Here is a 20,716-nt window from a genome sequence, read left to right as displayed (position 1 = left end):
GAAAATGTCACCAGTTTGAAAATATAATTTAAAGCACTCACATCGAGAAAATACATTAAGTACACAATATATCAAATACTTCCTCTGTCCTGGCAGTGTAATACTGTTACAATGTTGCATCTAAACCCATACTGCAATTCCGACAACATTAACGTCCATGCAGTGATGTCATAATGAGTGATTGGCAGGCCCTGATCTGGCCGGCACCTCTGGAGGATCTAGCGACTCTTCATTCATACCACCCACAAGTCCAAAAGCAAATCAAATCAAGCACCTTTCTGATTCAAGGTATGAGTCCACGCTTGAATATCTTTGGGTTGTGACTCTTTATTATCCCAGTGACAGGTTAGGGGTATAAAAGTTACACGGATTCACCAGAGATGAGCCAGAATCAGGATGAATACACAATCTGAATCACTTGGTTGCACACATACTGTACTGGAATGCTGTGGTGTTCCACAATTCAAGGCAACCAGTTTCAATAATCTCACACCTAACAAGCACACTGGAGGTACAGCGAAAGAATGAATTCCCTTAGCTAGAAAAAAAAGGAAAAGAACCTCAGAAATAGAGACCTCCAAAGGGCCATATTAGTCCTTAGAATTTCACAGCTGAGTTGCAGAAAACATTCTGCGGCTCGTTGGCAATACAAAATGAGCTAAACAGGTTGGCAGCTGGTCAATACAAAGTGCTTTAGGTTCTTCTCCAGATTGCTGTGGAGTTCTAGAACGCTCCAGAACGCTCCAGAACGGTCCGGCCACAGCGGACCTGGGAAGAGTGTAACAGCCTGCTCTAAAATACTATCAGATCAGGATTATGGTTTTGAAATGCTGGCGATTTTTCACCTGAGAGTCATTTGGTGCTAGAACTCAAAACTTTTTTGAGATTAACGGAAAGGGTGAAAGCACTACCAAAAAAACTGCACATCCATAATCAATCGATATCGACATCTCCGATATTCGGTTGAAAATATACAAAATAAAACTTGGGAATAAAGTATAGAATTTAAATCTATGAAACTTCAAGAATATATAGTTATATACACAATCTGTAGCTATGAATGTTGCTTATACGGGGTAAATAAACATTTAGACTTTTCAAACCTTTCCTATCTTCTGTTTTTCTCACATTCACTCACGCGAGGCTGGTTATCTAGTCACGATTCTTACCTTTCCAAACATACCATCAGTCTAAACACCTCACATCATAAAAAAATAAAGACGAGGAAAATAAAAAGATTAAGCAAATGTGCAAAAATACAAAACTGTGCACTCTAATAGGATACAAATAAGCAAAGGAAATAATAAAAGCATGCAATTCAAAATGTAGTGTTTTGATAGATAGTTAATCAAATCCTACTCATGGAGGTACGGAACGAAACAGGGATCCGGGAGTCTTCCTTAAGAAAGAGGAATATAAAAAGATTGAAGTTTCCTCCTTGTGAGGAGTGGAATGAAAAAGGAGGTGAAGTAGTCTTACTCTTAAAAGTGTAAAATAGAAAAAGACGAACTGTCCTCCAGACAAATATTTTTTGGATTTCCTCCAAAAAACTAAGGACAAGACGGGTCAAAGTCAGAGCTGCTGGTGCGGATGGATGTGGAGGTGTATATACATGTGATGCGTGTTGAGGGGGGGGGGTGTCGAGGAGGATGTTGGCACTCTCTACTGCTGCATCTTGCGGATGATGTCGGCAGAGACGGGCGGGTGGAAGTTGATGGTGTGGTGTCGCAGCCCCTGAGAGCTTTTGTAGCTTTTACCACACCGGCACTTGAAGGGCTTCCGAACGCGGATCTGAGTGCGGTGGCCGTTCTTGGCGTGGTACTTAATACCATTCACATTCTGCAGAGAAGAGCCGAAACAAGAGGAGCATTGCTCAGGTTAGACAATAACTGACTACACAGGAAAAAAAACCTACTCACTGCTGCATTTAGATTCATTTTATAGTCTAGCGGGCTAACTGGTTAATGCTAGCTAAGCCACAGTAGTTTACTGAGTGTTTAGCTCATAATAAACAAGGTAAAAAAAAAAATCTATATTCACACAATCTGTTATTATCTACAGTAGACATTAATGTCTGTAATAACAGTTCAGATGGCAAACATCATGAAGTGACTTTCTAATCAGGAAGTAAAAATAGTACTATTAAAAATACTTTCAGCCAATTAAATAATTTTGTGATCCTAGATGAACTTGGGCACAGAGGGTGCAGCTTACACAACACTATTTTACAATTCACTTATTACAAGTTTTAAATTCCGTATTACATTATAACATATTGATCAATAATCTGAAGGCAAACAAAACGATCTGTGCGGAAAAATGTGCTTTAATAATTCCAGACATATAAAACATCCAGTGTTATGTGAAATAAAGAGGAAAACCATCAGCTGCTTGACATCAGTGGAGACCAGGCACCCACTGAACCCAAATAAACCCAAATCAGAGCCACATCTAACAGTACATCTGAACATGCAGAGACACCCTCGTGGCTGTCATCATCCATTTCCTCTCCCTCTTATTGAATGCGGCTCTCACAGGCTGCACATCATTTATCTCAGCAGCCAGAACCAGATGGCAGTGGAAAATCTCATAAAACGCACAGGCCTTCAGTGGACTGCATGTATGCCTTTAAAATGTATGTCAAGCTTCCAGTCCTGTCCCCATTACAGCTCTTAGTGTTAATAAACCATTGACTAGCCCAGCATTCACTGTTTGATCATATTTGTGCCACTGGTGATTGCTACTGTTTATGGATACACAGGTGAGCTGTAAACCTGCTTTTCAGTGAATGAAATCCTAAGTAATCAGCTTTAAATAATGGTGCTAATAGATTTGGGGTCTGTAAGAAGAACTGTTTCCAGCATTGATAGTAGGAATTTTTGTGTTGCATGTTTTCCATGCTGTCAGGATTTCTCTAGTCTTCAGTAATTATTCACACACCTAAAGTGAACAGACAAATGAGACTAGATATCTAAGCCTTTTTACCTTGTATCTCTTTTTGCAGCCAGGCACGGGACATGCGAACGGTTTCTCATCACCGCCGTTCATGCACATGGAACTGAGGATGGATTCAGAGCTAATGGCACTTTCAGTGGTCCACGACTCGTCACTGTCAGAGTCCTCGTATTCTGCTTCCTCCTCATCATACTCACTGCCTGAGAGCACAGAACGAATAATCATTTAGTAATCGATCATGTTATGACACATCAGACCTTTCAGATAATTAACCGCTAGAACAACAAAACAGTATTTCCCATCAGCCACTGCAGGAGACACACAAAAGCTTTAAGGAAAACTGGTAGAGTTATCTTTCTCACAGTACTGTGCCCAGCCAGCAAAGCGTTTGCATTTTACGAGAAAGAATCTGGAAGGCATAAGAAGGTCTAAGGGTTAATGCACAGTAATAGTATGATACAAGCAATTTGGAGACTATTTTGTTTCTGTTCCAAACCCACACAAATAAAATGCTTAAAACATTTAATTGTGGGAGAGAGAGCACATGTTGCTCTAGAGAGGGCCATGGGAAACTGCAGCGATGAAAAAAACTCACAATGTGATTATTGGATTATCTATTACAAGAGAACATCAAACAAGCACTGCAGGATTAATGGAGTTATTACCAAAATTCATCTTTCTAGGAAACATAATAAGCGAGTTCCTAAAGAAGTACCTGTGGGGGTGCTGCTCCTGAATGAAGATGAGGGCGTGATGGGCGGAGTCACGGGCGGGGTCAGGTTGCCGCTGTTGTGGCGAGGGGGCGTGGCCACGCTGTTGCGTGAATGGCTGCCCGTCAGTGAGAGTGACAGCTTTGGCTGAACTTTCTTCTTCAGAGACTCATGCTCCCGCCGTGCTGCATCTGTCATAAACCTAGAGAGGGAAGTGAACTTTATTAGATGAAGTTCTTAAACTGATTTACAACAAATTATAGCAAACTCAAAACAAAGACTTATTGCTTATTGGGAAGCCCAAACATGTAAAGTAACAGTCATAAACTAAAATACTCTAATCCAGCCACACAAACATCAGTACATTTGCCATCACACTTTCTGAGCAATTAATTTCCATGACTTGCTGTTTGTTATTACTGGATACAACAAAAAAAATGTATAAAGACTGTGCACACAAAGAAATTTACTCACTACAAAAAGCTACTTAATGTTTCTGGGACAAAACTAAATTCCAGCCCTTTATCTGTCCACTCTAACTGAACGAAAAATACCTTGATAAGATACAGTTTCAGTCAGCACAATGTAGCAATGAAAATGAGCTGGTGAAGGAAAAACCCTGTGGCAACAAAATAAGTGCATTTGCAAATGTATTACACACACAGCAGGTTCTACAAAACCCATGGAAAACACTTTAACCTAGTGCTGTTTTTTAGGATTCTGATGGTTTCACAGTTTATCATGGTTTTTCCCTGACTGTGCCTTTATATGAATCAGAATGCATGAAACCCTGTATTTTAATCACGATCCAATCAAACATGTAGCATGAGCAGTTTTTGATATAAATTCGATTGCATAATTTCAAAATCTGCAAAAAAAACCCAGAATGGTCTGACCTTAGCTTTGTGAAATTATCCTACATAAAACATGCCAGCTCGAAACAAAAGCAGCAGACGGGCTAAAAGACAACGCAGATTCACTATCTGACAGCAGGTGTCGCTTATGTAACAGCAGCGATACAGCGTTTTCATTGGTTACTGCTGTAAACAAAGCAGTGCTGCACTTTTAAATAGCACATTACTATGAATTATAAGGAGGTAAGATGAAAAGAAACCCCCACCCCCAATTCAGTATAGAATTTGGTTCCAATATTTTGCACATGGTGTAGTGAGTTTGCTCTGCCTGCTGCAGCATTTTCTCCTCTTTGCGTTCCTCTTCAGCATCTCTGGTCTCTTTTAATGGCAGCTTATAGTTAGTTTACTTACCCAGTTAAAGAATTTGTTGAGTGTGATTAATATTTCTCCAACCATAAGTCAGAAGTGCATGCAATTAACAGGGATCCACTCTAAATTCACGACGCTGTCTACGTTGCTTAGCCACTTATACCTTTATGCCAGTTTTTTTAAAATGCATACAGCATGCATAATTCAAACCGGTTTACCGTTTGAACCAGTATATCGTCCAGCACTACTTTAACCAACACATAAACCAATATATCAAACTTTGACAGAATGCAAAAAAGCTAAATTCCTCAACCTACTTGAAGAACTCAGGTTAATCATCTTATTTCTGCACTAATATAGTACATTAATACATTAATTTACCTTTTTTTTTTTTTAATTCTCAATAAATAAATCAGCCAAGAACATGAGTATTAGGAGTGGAAAGATGGGCAATGGTTTTTTTGTTGGTGTTGATCAATGTACACCTCTGTTTAAAAGCTTGCAGTCAGTAGGTTTTTTAAGACATTTATAGTGTTATTAAGATTTCCATTTCAAATAAATGCCGTTTTTAAAATGTTCTATTTCACAAAGAATCCTAAAAAAAGTTTTATGGTTTACACAAAAATTAAACAGCATCAACACTAATAATAAGACCATATTGGCATATTATGTAATCTAATATTTCACAATATTACCATGTACAACAGCATAGTGTTTTTGATCATCAGATGCTTCTTTCAACAACAGAAAAAAAAACCTACAGATCCCAAACTTTTGAATGGAAGTGTACATGTATCAAACAGGTTAAAGCTTAAACTTTATTAAACATGTCTCAAGACACCTGTGTTTTGTTTCTTTCTATCAGTTGCACTCCATCTATCTGTTTCTGAATGCAAGAATTATGTCCTGTGAGTACACCCCCCCAATTCTCTCCAAACAAGAGTGATGTGCATGTACAATTGATGTCCCAAATTGAACAATTGTAACCATAAAGTAAAAATTTCTCTTAAATACCATGCCAAACTGCTACTAGTTCCTGCAATACAAATGAACCATCTGTCATAAGTCTTATGTGTTATGATTCATTTGCTTCAGTGAGGTCTAATCCACCTTACAACAATGCATTCACTCCAGCTTATTTTGTTGCATTATAAAACTGTCAGTAAATGTATGTAATAAAGCATAAATGTTCACACAGACATTATTAAAGCTGGTGTGGAATTAACATATTACCAGCAGAAGCCACATAAAGCAGTAAGAGATGGACAAAAGTGTCTCCTCTGTTACGCAACAATATCCACCACCATTTGGCCTATTAAAGCTGTTTAACACTGGAACTGCTTTCTGTCTCTAAGCTCAGAGTATTCCTACACAAACCACATTCAACAGAGTGAATAGTGTATATGATGACTTGGGCGCTGGTTTGAAGTTAATTACAACTTCATAAACTGACCAGATCAGAAAGAGGATGTAGAGGAGGACTTGACCACACGGCTGTTTTCCAAAAACTACAGAATCCCATTAAGGAAAATGCTGGACTGTTCTCAGATTCATCTTTGTCATTTGATTACTTTTGTACAGTTGCAAGATTGAAAAGCCCTCCACACTAGTGTTTTCCCCTCAGCATTTAGACAGGCCTGTATAACCCCTCTACTTAAGAAACCCACCCTTAACCCATCTCTTTTAGAGAACTACAGACTGGTTTCCCTTCTTCATTTCATTGCAAAAACACTTGAATGAGCTGTGTTCAACCAAGTCTCTGTCTTTCTCACACAGAACAACCTCCTTGACAGCAACCAGTCTGGTTTCAGAAGTGGACATACAACCGAGATTGCCTTGCTCTCAGTTATTGAAGCCCTAAGACTGGCAAGAGAGGATTCCAAATCTTCAATACTCATCTTGCTGAATCTGTCCACTGCTTTTGACACAGTTAACCACCAGATCCTCCTGTCAACCCTATTGACACCCTATACTCCAGTGGTTTGAGTCTTATCTCTCAGATAGGTCCTTCACTGTATCTTGGAGAGGTGAGGTGTCCAAGTCGCAACATCTAACTACTGGAGTGCCTCAGGGCTCTGTTCTTGGTCCCACTTCTCTTCTCTGTCTACATGACATCACTACGTTCTTTTATTCAGAAACATGGCTTTTCATACCACTGTTATGCTGATGACACTCAACTCTACCTCTCATTCCATCCTGATGATCCGACGATAGCTGCTCGCATCTCAGCTTGTCTAACAGACATTTCTTGCTGGATGAAGGACCATCACATTCAACTCGATCTTGCCAAGACAGAACTGCTTGTGGTTCAATCAAATCCATTGTTTCATCACAATTACACAACTCAGTTAGAAAAAAAAAAACATGCCCATTTTAGACTTGCACTATATTTATTTATTTACAGCTTGTTTTCTCAAAAAAAAGAAAAAAAAGAAACCAACACTAGCTTCTCTAATCTTTTTGTATTATATCGGTTTTCTTTTTTAATTATTATACAATTAACAAAAGCAAAAAAGAGGCCTCTAACACTAGCTTGTTCTATTCTTTTCTTATTCTATCTTTTTATTTATTTTTTTTGCTTTCTTTTTATTTATTATATGATTTAAAAAACCTTGCTACGTGTACTGCATTAAGCTAACTGAGACTTGTATAGCACTTGCATATCATTGTTCTTTTGTTGATTTTGATTGCTTCCATTGTCCTCATTTGTAAGTCACTTTAGACAAAAGGGTCTGCTAAATGACTAAATGTAAATGTAAAACCCAAATCTAATTTTCGGTTGATTCATCACTATTTTGCTGTATGCATAATGCATAGCCAACCCATCAGGGTTATACATTTTAATTTTTTAGAAAAAATATTTTAATTATTTTTTCATTTTTATAAATATATTATAATGTTTAAAGATACAGTACTGTGTAAAAGTCTTGGGTCATTAGTATTTTCACCAAAAATAACATTTCGCAAACTCACCCTCAGGTTGTTGTAAGTCTGTATGAGTTTTGTTTCTTCTGTTGAACACAAAAGGTGATATTCTGAAGATACTGTTTAACCAAACAGTCGCTGGTCCCCATTGACTTCCATAGTATTGGGGGGAAAAATACTATGGATGTCAGCGGGGACCAAAAACGCACATTGGTTACACATATTCTTCAAAATAGCATAAGAAAGAAACTCACTGGTATGAAACAACTTGAGGGTGAATAAATTATGACAGAATTTTCATTTTTGGTTAACTATCCCTTTAAAGTTTACCATGCCATATTATTATGTTTTATCTTTATGTTTGCATTTTGTTTTTAATACATGGTGGTGGTGAGCCAAAAGCAATTTACATTGTGGACAATAAAGCAAACAAAACTAAACAAACTGAAATTAAATTTGACATCTTCCAAAAAGGACACCTGCTTCCCCGCTTAACAGTAAACAGGAGTGTAAAATTCCTATTATAATTTTTTATTTGACTAAATGCTGTAGAAAATACAAATATTTTTATTTATGAAATAAATGAACAATACATAATACATTCACACACATATTGATAGATCCTAGATCTCACTCGCTCTCTCTCTATACAATCAATAAAAACATTTGTACATAATACCACAAAGTCTAAAATCATAATTTATCACACCATAAAATCTGAATATCTCAGGACCCGTGTACCTGTTAATGTAGCTGAGGGCGACATATGTGGGCTGCTGCAGTTCCTGTTTCTCCAACACACGAGGATCTGTATCTAAACAAAACAGAGAGATAAATAATTCACTGGACTGACAAAGACACCACAACGCACCACAAAAGAACAACCAAGAGCACTTTGAGGCTTTAAGGGTTTCTGTAGTACAACAATAAATTCTAAACAACATTCACAAAAAGAATATACAGCTAAAACTCTTCGGGTGACAGCAGTGTTGTTTACCTGTTTAAATCTGTGTCACCCCAGAGAGTCATTTTGTGGCATTAGAGTCAGTGAGTTTGTGGAAGCTTGTGTGTCATTGCCAGAGTGAAGCAATTACTTACTTTATTGTTAAAGTCATTGACTTTCAAACTCAATACTAGATTCTGCCACACAACAAGTCCACAATCACTTGCAGATGGCAATTAACTCCATTAATCAAGTTTTTTTTTCATTAAACTCTACTTAGTGGCAGAATAAATCAGCACTTCTGCATGGGAGAGAGATTGGACTGGGCTATGGAGAGCGTATCCAATAGCTGTTTGGTAAAACTTGAGACAGCCATTTGGTTAGTGTCACACCACACCACACTGAACGAGCTCTCTGCCATTCCTCCCAGATGTGCTCATTTTCTAGGCAGGGCCACCCAGATCACCCTCCAACTCGATCCAATGCCTGCACGCCAGGGCAAAGATGGTTTTATGTCTTGTTTTTAGTTGTGCATATTAAAGAGTCGACTTCAAAAATAAAGATATCTGTTTTGGGGCTGGTCTTTCAAAACTGCTTTCTATGTGGTCAATACTGTCACGAAGCTGCACCACTGTGGACTACGCTGCCACCTTGTGGCGAACACACAAACACACTTTTTTCTAAATTACAGACATACATTCTAGGTTGAGTTAATTTATTCACTTACTGTTCTTTTAGAATCTATTCGAACAGAAACGGGCTAAAATGTCTCTAAACTGCATCTCATTGCCTCAAAGCACAAAAATCCACTTAATGTCCCAGCAACTGTAACATCCCTTCTGTGGTCGGCAGTGCCCGCATACCAGCAGCTCTGCCAGGGTAATGGTTTTCAGATGCCTGTCTCTCCGGGCATTCTCAAACACCATTAACACAAGCACTGCTAAAACACAGTTTCATCTAATGAGCCTCCCCTGTGCACCCCCCTGTGATGCATCTCAATGCCTCTTTTTATGCCTCTGCTGTGAGTAAACACATTTCTTTCTGCCCCGTTTAACCCGAAACACATTTGTCTCGGCTCTTCGAAACTACGTGGCACCCCGCGTGTCAGAACTGCGATTCCGGCCAGCGTGGCATCATCACACACTCACTCCGGCTTGGCCACCTCGTCATTACGCAGGCATGCAGATGCTGCCACCTGGTTGTTACACCGTGGGCGACACCAAACAGGCAATTCCTAACTATTTTACATTTTGCCTGTTCACATGTTAGGGGTAAAAGGGAACCTCTACGGCCACCAGGGCTTACTGGGCATGCGTAGGCCTACATCAATATTGCGTCATTTTTGTTACACTGAACAACAATAATTACTGTATTTGCATTATTGTAAGAGGTAGGTTTAGGGTTGGGGTAGGTGTAAACCAGTGTCTCAAACTCAATTCCCGGAGGGCCACAGCTCTGCAGAGTTTAGATCCAACCAACTCCGAATCACACCTGCTTGGAAGTTTCTAGTGATCCTGAAGAGCTTGATTAGCTGGATCAGGTGTGTTTGATTAGGGTCGGAGCTAAACTGTGCAGAGCTGTGGCTCTCCAGGAATTGAGTTTGAGACCACTGGTGTAGACATTAATAAAACAGAATGTGAAAGGTAGCTAAATTAATTTATTGTTATTTTATGGCAAGATTTTGCATCACTTCCGGCCGTAGCTGTATCCCTTCTAGCCACAACTCTGTTCACACAAATACAAATGATTTTCACATGCAATTTGTCTGTTTAGACCAATGCGGAAAAAAACGGTAGATGGGTCTTAATGAACATGCAGTTTCAGTCTCTGACAGTAGGTGGCGCTTATAGAATAACAGAAATACAACGTTAAGGAAATCGGTATAATGTGTTATTTGTGTTAATGTGTTATTTATATCAAGATAACCTATTTTTTTTAATTACTATCCCTATATTTGTATTTCCCCTACTTGTCTAAAAGGAGAAACTGAGTCAAACAGCGTTTACACGTTTTTAAACAGCCATTCAGATTTTTTTTTAATTTGCTATGATGTTTATTAAACAACACCAAATACAAGAGCACAGGGTTCCTAATCTTCTTCTGCTATTTGTTGCTTAGTAAAATTGTCTGTTTGTGAGCCACCAATTTGTAATTTTAAATAAGTGCAGCGGCACTGTTACCAAAAAAAAACAGTCAGACTAGATTCTGAACACGCAAAATACAGACTTGACAACATGACGTCATATTATGTAATATGACGTCATGCTCTCTGGCTTCCTTTTAAAAAATATAATTCTACAAATAAGACAATCCATAATGTAAGAATATGTAATCTACTTCACTTAAATAAAATGCTGAAATCCCATAGATTTAAAGTCATTGCATTTTTTTGTTGTTGTTGTTGTTCAGCTAAAAGCAAAGGCTAATCAGTCTTCTATTGATCACACATCTTGTCACATGATACAAATTTGCAGTTCACCAAACATTGGAACTAGCGAAATTTACACAAACATGCAGTTCCTGTTCACGCCCCACTGACGTACGGGTTTAGGGGTTGAACGTTATGCTTAACATTTTTTTTTTTTTACCGTACAAATCATATTGTATGAATTTATACAAAAACGGCAGATCTTAAAAGTATGTTTTCTCATGAGACTGAATTGGGTGATGACATTTGGAAACCGTAACTTTATGTGGCAATTTCATATTAATTTGTTCAATGTCAAACATTCAGAAACCATACGATTTTTAGAAGAAATTAAGCAGAAAGGTCCATCCCTAAACATAACCATCACTGAGGCGTAAGCAGATCATTTGAAAATGTACGAACGACATTGTACGAATTAGGCTAGATTGCACAGATTTTTCGACAGACAGTGGTGTTATATGCACCATTATGGGGTTGGTTTCAGTTGCCATTTGAACTCTGGGCTTCCTGAAGGGCAGATAGGATGTAGGCGTGTTGTTCCACTTCGGTTTATTGTTTAAAGCTTTCAGCTCGGCCTGCACCTCAGCTAAAGTGTTTCATTAGCATTGATTTAACTACTGCGAGAAAGACCCCACACCTTTCTGCCAAACACACACACACACAAAAGATGCATTAGGCACCACACTGTTCCTGTGCCAAGAAAAAGGAGTTTTGTATGTGTGGATATGACCCATGCAGGGGAAAAGCCCCAGAGGAAGAGAAACAAGAAGAGCTGCATATAGTCACACACACATGGATCAATCTGCACACACACTCAGTAAATCATACATAGAATTGCCCGGGCTCCTTAGGGCCTGAAGTCACTAATGGGCCCCAGAGCTGCTGCCTACCAGGACCCCATTACAGGGAGAGGTGGTCCACCAGTACACAAACAGGTGGTCTACCATGGTGGTCTCTCTCTCTCTCTCTCACACACACACACACAGGCACATTATTTCACTTCTGCTCAAGACCTAGGAAGACTTTCAGTTTGAAGAAACTGGTTAGATCAATTAGGCTAACAATTATCTGCATTATCTTTGTTTCAATTTCAAAATCTGCTGACATCTTTGTCCGCGTTTTTCATAGTTTAGTGAATTAAAGAGATAGTTCACTTAAAAATGAAAAGTCTGCCAATCCTTTAATAATCCTCATATCATTTCAAACATGTATGACTTGCTTTCTTCTGTGGAACATAAAAGAAGATATTCTGAAGGATGTTGGTAACCAAGACATTTTGTTTGACAAAAATGTTTGTTTAAAAATGTATGTTTCACTGAAGTAAGAAAGTCAAACAAGTTTGAAAATATGCTGTATTACATATCTGCATATGAATATTATATTATGGTCATTTTGGTCACATTGCTTTAACTATTAAAAAAATTCTATAGATTACCAGCAAATTATGCATTTTGAACATGATGCAGAGATATTAAATTTCTGCTTAGTAACAATGCAGCGATAATTATTTGCATGTTATTGCTGATAACTGAAATAGACCATTACTATTTTATACTATTTTGTTTAAATAGTAAAAAGAATAAACAAACCTTTTCAAAAGCTACAAGTGAATAAACAACTTCATTATTTTCCGTAGTAATATGGATTTTTAGTTTGGGTTTTGCATAAGATTAACAGTTTTATCGTGTGAATGAATGTTAGATGACAATAAATGCAAAAATAATAAGCATGCAAAATTACATTTCCAATATTGACACATAAATTTAAAAATCCCAGTATCAATGGATAACTTATAAGGCACCAATATATCATGCATCCTGTGTGATTCAGTTTATCAAAATGAAAGCACATTTCAGATCCACACTCCTGCACTTTTTGCAGAAAATGCTGTTGATTGTGTAGTTGTGTGAATGTGTGTTTGTGTCGTCTTGCACTGGCTGCATTTTTTTCAGGCCAGCTGGAGATCTAGTCATTAGTGTATTCTCCACACATGCACTGTTTTTTCCCCACCCACAATCCTTGTTTTACTCTACCAGACACATTAGGGAAAAAAAAAACTCCCTACTTTTTTTTCCTCAAAGCATTATGGGAAACCATGTTGCCGATATTTTTATATATTTACACCAGGCAGAGTGGTTGCATACTATGTGGCTAAAAGAGGATCATTATTCCCTTCAAAAAACTGTGGCAAGACTAGTCACGGTGGATTACATCAGCAAAAACAATCCAGCATCCAAACCGCACTAGTAGCTGCTGCTATGTAACCTCTTGTCATTCAGAAGATACAACATTTAGCTGCTCCTTTGAGCATGGGTGGTCTTGTACGAGTGAATATCACAACACACACATCCAAAACTCACAGACACACACATTCTAAATCAGCGGCAGCCCCCTGCCATGATTAATCCAGGTAATATCAGCTCTTCCTGTCATTAGCTGGCCTGCACTGGGTTTGGATGGAGGGTTGGGAGGGAACAGGGGGTGTTGGTTTGAGGTAATTAGGTCCACCAGGTGCAGCTCTAGGGGCACCAGTCACTGCTCAAATTTATTATTTCCGTTGAGATTTTTTTTTTCCAGGCCATTCCAGGAGCCCTCAGTGTGGTGAAGCTCAGAGGTTCATTGTTCAGAGGCCTGCAGATCACTCCTGTAGAGCTGACATCTTGAAAGCAGAGGACCTCTGCAGGGTTATTACAGTTAACTAAAACCATTAAAAATAAATGTTAACTTAAATAAAATAAGAAAAACTTTTATTTTCATGTTTAACAAAGTACTAAAATAACTAAAAATAAAACAAAATATGAATGAAAACAAGTAGACATAATTCTGAAACTAAAACTTGAATTACAATTGAAAAAGATAAAACTGGACCTCTATCCAAAATGGTGGAGATAAATCTTTAAAAAAAAAAATTAATAAATAAATAAAAAAGCACATGCTTTTTTCAGCACATGGTGTAAACTGTATTTTTTATGATAGTCTCCAAACACCAGGAGGATTTAAGCTAGCTAAACACACAACTAGAAGAATTCTGTGCGCTGTAACCCATTCAACTCCCTAAATCATCTCAACGTCATATTAACACTTTTAATGTGAAACCCTCGGAGGCCGCGACCTGCCAGTTTTAAATTCACGATTTTAAGAGCTGGAAGTCGAAAAAGAATCGCATAAATTGTCACATCCAGCGAGAGTCTCGGAGGGATCTTTTCGTTGCTTACAGAACCCACACAGCACAAGTACGAACAGTAAAAGGTTCAGACACACCCTCTTTCCTTGTATTTACACTGTTGCCATCGTAATACATATAACAATCAAACCCTAGAGAGCGTTTTAGCCACAAACTCGAATTTGCTTGAAGACGGAGGAAAATTCAAGGTGATAAAATATTACAACCTTAAAACTTCACAAGCTCATTTGCTGTAAGCAATGAGGCCTATCGGCAACATTTCTCCACCCGACCTCGCAAATCTCCACTCTGTTCTGGTAGCATGCCATCGCCCCCTACTGGTCACAAGAGCACCAGTCAATGAACCCACCTCACCCGTTAGAATGTGAGCTTTGTTTAGCTAGCCGTTAATTAAAGCAGAGAATGTTTTTAGCAGCAGGTCCCCAGATGAAGAGGAAGAGAGGCCAAAATCACCCATCCCACTTTGTAATTAGGCTTGCTCCAGGCCTATGTGGGGCCATGCCAGATTTCACACCTCGCCAGGAGCAGGGCTGTGGGTGAGGGAGGGGTTCCATGGGACACTAATTGCCTCATTACTGCGCAATAAGTCTCTTTAGCCACACTCTCCTTCAGCTAACACCCCGGACACATGCTAGACGTGCGATCAGAGAGCAGAAGAGGTATTAAAACAAGCTCAGCTCAGGTCAGCTGCCTGGAATTGATCAACCTCCATCTCATCCGATCAGAGAATGGGCCACCACAAGTGTTGACACATTTAGTTTAGATGTAAACATGATGGTCCTGAGGGCAATTTAACCTGGTACATAAATCCTGTTCTGAAAATAAGCTAAACAAAGGCAGGCAGCCTAAGGCTATCAGTTTTCAGAACGACAGGTTTAAGAGTGCTGAGTGGAATGGCAATGTTTTTCTAGGTCATTTTATTTGTTTGAGCAGGGCTCTTGTGTGTTGCCATTGTGGCAACTAGGCCTCTATTTTGTGCAGTAAAACAAGCCTACGCTCAAACATTCAGCCACAGCAATACCACAGCAAACACACACACACACACAAAAATTGCATAACAGCCATAGTGGAATTTAAAGGGCTACGCAGTAATTTTCGCTAATTAAAAAAGCTTTACACTCAAAGGAATGAACACTTTTGGGAAATATCATAAAAAATTTGTCCACTCACACACATCAGTTTTCTATAAAATGTTTTTTTTTCTCTCTCTCTACATCGCCCCTCACGGGAGCTGCCATGTTGACATCACAAGACCAGCTGTGTCATAAAATTGACAGTGTTACTATACTACTAATAATAGTATGAATTGGCAGTTAGCGATTAATAAAGAAACTTCATTCATCCAGACCAACAGGTGTCACTATAAATTCCAATTCCTTTTCGGGTAAATAACTGCCAGAAAAGATTAAGCCAAAATTTACTGGCTGCATCTGAAAGCTTATACAGCTAACTTGTTGCCTCACTGACTTGTCAGACAATAGCTGCTTTCAAACAGTAATACCAGTAAATTTCCATAAAATTACCGGAATGACTTTACCGGTAAATACAAAAATGTGCTGTTCACACAGACAATGATGTTACATCTTTTTACCCTGAAGCACCATTAATACATCAATTACAAAATACTGGTAAATTATGTGACAACATTTGTTAATATGGAGGTTTATTGATGTTCTAATTTTTGTGTCAAATGTTCACATTTATGCAGCGCGGAGTAAATGCGTCATCTGCGTCAGAATGTTATGACTGGCCCAGAGTAGACGTCTACGTCAGCGCATTCTGAACTCGTAAGTGCTCATAACGGTAATCTCGTTTTAAGTCACATAGAGCACATTACTGGTAATGTTACAACTTCTCATACCGGTAAATTGCCAGAACGAATTTACAGGTATTTTTAAAAAGGTCCAGTTCACAAATGATCTCTTAATGGTAATCCACTGGTATTTTACCAGTGAGGCTGCACAATTAATCGAAATTAAATCGCAAAGGCAATAAATCGCGATTAGGCAGAAGCTGCGATTGTCATGCGTATCTTTCAGGAAGCACAGTTCTGTGATCAGCAATAAATCTCCATCCGAAGGCCAGAGGGTGCTCTCGAGCTAAAAATCCAAATATGCCTCAAAGACGAAATTCAGGAAATGCCAGAAAATCGCTGCAGCTGAATAAACAGAAGATTTGATTGCTTACATTGATTCAACATGACTACGGCAATATATGGTTTAATTGAGTTCTTATTATTATAATTTTCATCATAATAAAGTATATCTGTAATGAAATGCTAATTGACATAGCCATCATCACTGCTTAGAATACAATGAAATATTGTGTGCCTTAATTAATTTGTTTAAGAAGCCACATCCTCTCACAGAAGGATTTATTTCAAACACTCGACTGACGTTATGAAGTGAGTTTGGAGTTAAAACATGTTATTAAATGTGGTATTTTCACGTGCTCTCAGATGGAGCAGCATTTACTACACAGAGCCATAGTTCATTGAGAAGATATGCAAACAGCTGTCATTATCGCAAACGATTTCATAATCCTACGATTATATCGTCTGCGATTATGAATGCAATTTTGCATAGCTTGTGAGAGAACTACGGCTCTGTGTAGTAAATGCTGCTCCACCTGAAAGCAGGTGATGGAGATTTACTACTAATCACAGAACCGGCTTTTGACAAAATGTGCATGAAAATCACGATTAATTGCATTCGATTAATCATGCAGCCCTATGTACCAGTAAAGACTTTATGTGTGAAAGGGGATAATATCTTTGCTGGAAGATCGCAGATTCTACCCAAACTAAAAAATTTCAGCATCCATCTAAAAAGCTCCCAGAGACATTAAAATGCAGATAAATCAACTTTCAGTGCAAGGCTTATCGCCTTCCATTGTCAATTCCGCTCATTCCTGTTGAGTGTCCTCAATCTGGCAACTTGTGCGAGCGTCAAGTTTGAGCAGAAGGGGGCAGGAGAAACAACTCTCTCATATATTTCGAATGTGGCCTTCAGTACTCATTTTAATCGCTAGCTGTCATATTACATACTGCACCTTTAAAATGAACAGGAATATTGGGGCACTTACCAGCTGGTGGCACTCTAGGCAACCACCTAGGCTGTCTATGCCTAGAAACAGCTCTGATCTCTAGGTAAAACATCCAATCACTTTGTGATTCCACTTCAGAATAATTCCACAAATCTGCTCATAAGGTGCATGGACCTGAACACTGTTTGGGCCTAGTGGATGCATTCAAAATAATACACAGCAGTCAGTGTAAAGGTGAATATAATTTGTGCAACTGCATTTTGTCTCAAGAACTAGGTCAACTGCAGATGATTTAAAAGATTAGGCAGTTTAGTATGCAAAAATTTCCGTATGATCTTTATGACCTATATGTAAAATGTCTCATTTGAATTCCGCTTTGTCTTTAGAAATCAGGTTTCTTCTTACAAATTCACTCCATGCAGGCTCTTGCCAGAGTATATTGGATATGTAGTCCAACGGTGTTAAATTACATCAGCAGAGTCCAGATCCAGCCCCCATTGACTGAGATATCCATCAGCACTATAGAGACTGAATCAGCGACCGTAATGAAAGAGATATCATGAGAGCATTTTGATTATGACAGATAGGTATGTAACATACTTTTTCAGCTGTGCTCAAAGTAAACCTGCATTCCATCTCATGCTATGCTTACATTTTTGGACATCTCAGTCATCTTGTGTTTACTTTCGCTCCATTTCTGTGTCCAACAGACAGAAAAACAAGAAAGCACTGTTGATTTTGTGCGCAACCGTAACAACACATTTCATTTACCACACATTTACAAGCACACATCCATACATTTATTTCTGCATTAACATAGCCTTAACACTAATAGTGATTCAGTGGGACAATACAGGCTATAAAGGGCCTTGACCCTATGGATCTGTTCTGCTGGATAGAAGTTCTGCAGGCTGGGACTCAAAGGGATTCCTGACCCCAATGCGATCCCTGCTCCAGAATGACAATAAATCAGACCCTGATAGACACCAGTGCAACCTTATGACCTACATCTGCACTTGTAAATAATACAAACCACTACAAATTAAGGTAAAATGTGCCTTAATTGAACCACCTGTGCTTCCAGTTAAATAAAAAAAAAAAAACCTGGACAAAATGCATGACAGTGTAGGAGACAAGAACTCAGAGGTAGTACAGTTGTTGTTTTTTTGTTTGAATATGGATTTATGATATAACACAGGACATAATAGAAGCCAACTTGAGAGTACATTTGGGCAATATTAAAAATAATTGTTGCTTTATGTATTAAAATTTGCTTAAATTGTGTAATTGTGACCTCTTCATTTGATTTCTACACAAAGTACCATTCAGGTATTTAATACTTTTATTCAGTAAGGATGCATTAAATTGACTTAAAGTGACTTTTATAAAGTTACAAAAAATTATATTTCAAATAAATGCTGTTATTTTGAACTTTCAACTAAAAGAATCCTGGGAAAATGTATTTAATAACTGCAACTTTATATCTCACTTTACTGCAACTTTATTTCTTATAAATTTGACTTTCTTATAGTGTGACTATCTTTTGATTATGAACTTCTATCTTGCAATGTAAATATTTCATGTAACTGTGACTTTGTTTTTCTAATTGCAACTTTATGTCTCATAATTTTAAGTGTGTAACTTACAGTGGTGGTGTTACATAAATCTCAATTTCTCATTATTAGTATTCGTAGTATTGTATCTTACAATGTGACTTTTTTAACCTTTAAAACAATTCCTTTTTTTTTTTATTCTAAGAAAACTTTGAGACAAGACATTTGAGATCTGATAGCTCTGAAATTCAAGCCACCATAGTGTCATATTTCATACAAGACATTGTACTAGTGGATTAATGCATACAAACCATACTATTGATTCAACAAGTGAACACCTACTTGCATAGTCATCTGATCCCAGTGCTTTTGTGCATTTAGTCGTTTAGCCTATTAATGCATTTCTGCCATGACCACTGCATATTGTTATGACGCATAATGATAATGGCCATCCACACGCACCCGTTACCTTTAGCCATACTAAAAGGAAGCTTGCGTATAATAATGCATTAGCTAACAAGCATTTAATCATTTCTGTATGGAATTTAATCCGCTTTATACATGCATTTCGTGTTTATGAGCTGCTTTGAGCAGGTGAGATGGACACATCTCCACGGAGCTCCGCGTCTGCGGGCCTTGCGCAGAAAATAACATTCCCACTGCAGCACTACCGCTTGTGTTTACGCGTTCAGACCGTGTACTAGTTTGAAGCGGCTTGACGACGCTCGAACGTGTTCATATTTTGTGCTATATAAAGCGTCCCGAAATCGAGCAAAACGCACCGAGGTCCCATCGCCTCACCATACCTAGCAACAGCGCCGCTGCGACGCAGGAAGTGAGTGTGACTGTGGAGCGCGAGCTACAGAGGCACAGATTATTCTTCCGCGAGCGCACTTACCGATGTGATTACCCTCGATGTGCACGATGAGCTCGGCCAGCGACTCGAAGTGCAGTCCGCAACCCCCGAACTGGCAAATGTTGGAGAAGAAGGAGGCAGCGGCGATGCCTGTCATGGTCTTTGCTACATTGAGGAGCAGCACCACGGCGCGAGCGGAAAGGAGATCGCGCGCACGCACGCACGCACCGTCAGACAGACAGCGGCGGCAGCAGCTGGAGCGGAGCAGCGCAGCACGAGAGAGAAAGAGAGGAGGACCCAACACGTCATATTACTGTAGGGTGATTGGGACATAAGGTCAAATGGGACAGTAGAACTATACAGAATTTATTTTCTCATGAGTGAAAATAATTTTTTTTTTTTTTTTTTTTTGCTGAGCCCTAGCTGTAAGACTACATAATTAAAATGGGATGGCCTCATTGGTGGGACATCATATAGGTGGGCGGGGCAGGCATCAAACAGGAAGTTGACCGTGAAGTGCATAATTAGGTCCTAAAATTATCATAGCTACTATAATATACAAACTTTTGATGGAAACATAAATATGATGCACTACTTCTACAAAATCAGTAAAAAATGTGCTAATATCATGTTTCTATTTTCAGAATTAGGTTGTTTTTATTTTGTCCCATCCACCCAAACACAATCTGGATGGATGGGACAGCATAATTTTGGGTGATTGGGACAGTGCTTAAAGGCTTTGCTAATTAAGAAAATGATTGACCTTGTAATAGAGAACCATTTGTGCTCTGTATGCTCTGTATGCTCTTTTTAATTTGTGCAAACCCTAATCAACCACAAAAATATTCACTAACTAGCTAGATTTTGCTAAAATATCAATTCTGAAGTAGAAGC

At 38.6% G+C, this 20,716-nt stretch overlaps 1 protein-coding gene across 1 annotated transcript; it reads right to left on the bottom strand.

Annotated features, from left to right (window-relative positions):
- Positions 1 to 307: 307 nt before the first annotated feature.
- Positions 308 to 20,098, bottom strand: LOC109049885 (juxtaposed with another zinc finger protein 1-like). Its single transcript, XM_042740832.1, has 5 exons — positions 19,865 to 20,098; positions 8,555 to 8,627; positions 3,671 to 3,867; positions 2,986 to 3,155; positions 308 to 1,839 (listed from the first exon to the last, which is right to left on the bottom strand). The coding sequence occupies exons 1-5, from the start codon at positions 19,977 to 19,979 to the stop codon at positions 1,663 to 1,665; spliced, it is 732 nt and encodes a 243-aa protein (XP_042596766.1). The 5' UTR covers positions 19,980 to 20,098; the 3' UTR covers positions 308 to 1,662.
- Positions 20,099 to 20,716: the final 618 nt, after the last annotated feature.

This window comes from Cyprinus carpio, chromosome B16 (assembly GCF_018340385.1).
Source record: "Cyprinus carpio isolate SPL01 chromosome B16, ASM1834038v1, whole genome shotgun sequence".
Classification (NCBI taxonomy): Eukaryota; Metazoa; Chordata; class Actinopteri; order Cypriniformes; family Cyprinidae; genus Cyprinus; species Cyprinus carpio.
This window is presented reverse-complemented; position numbering and strand designations above follow the sequence as displayed.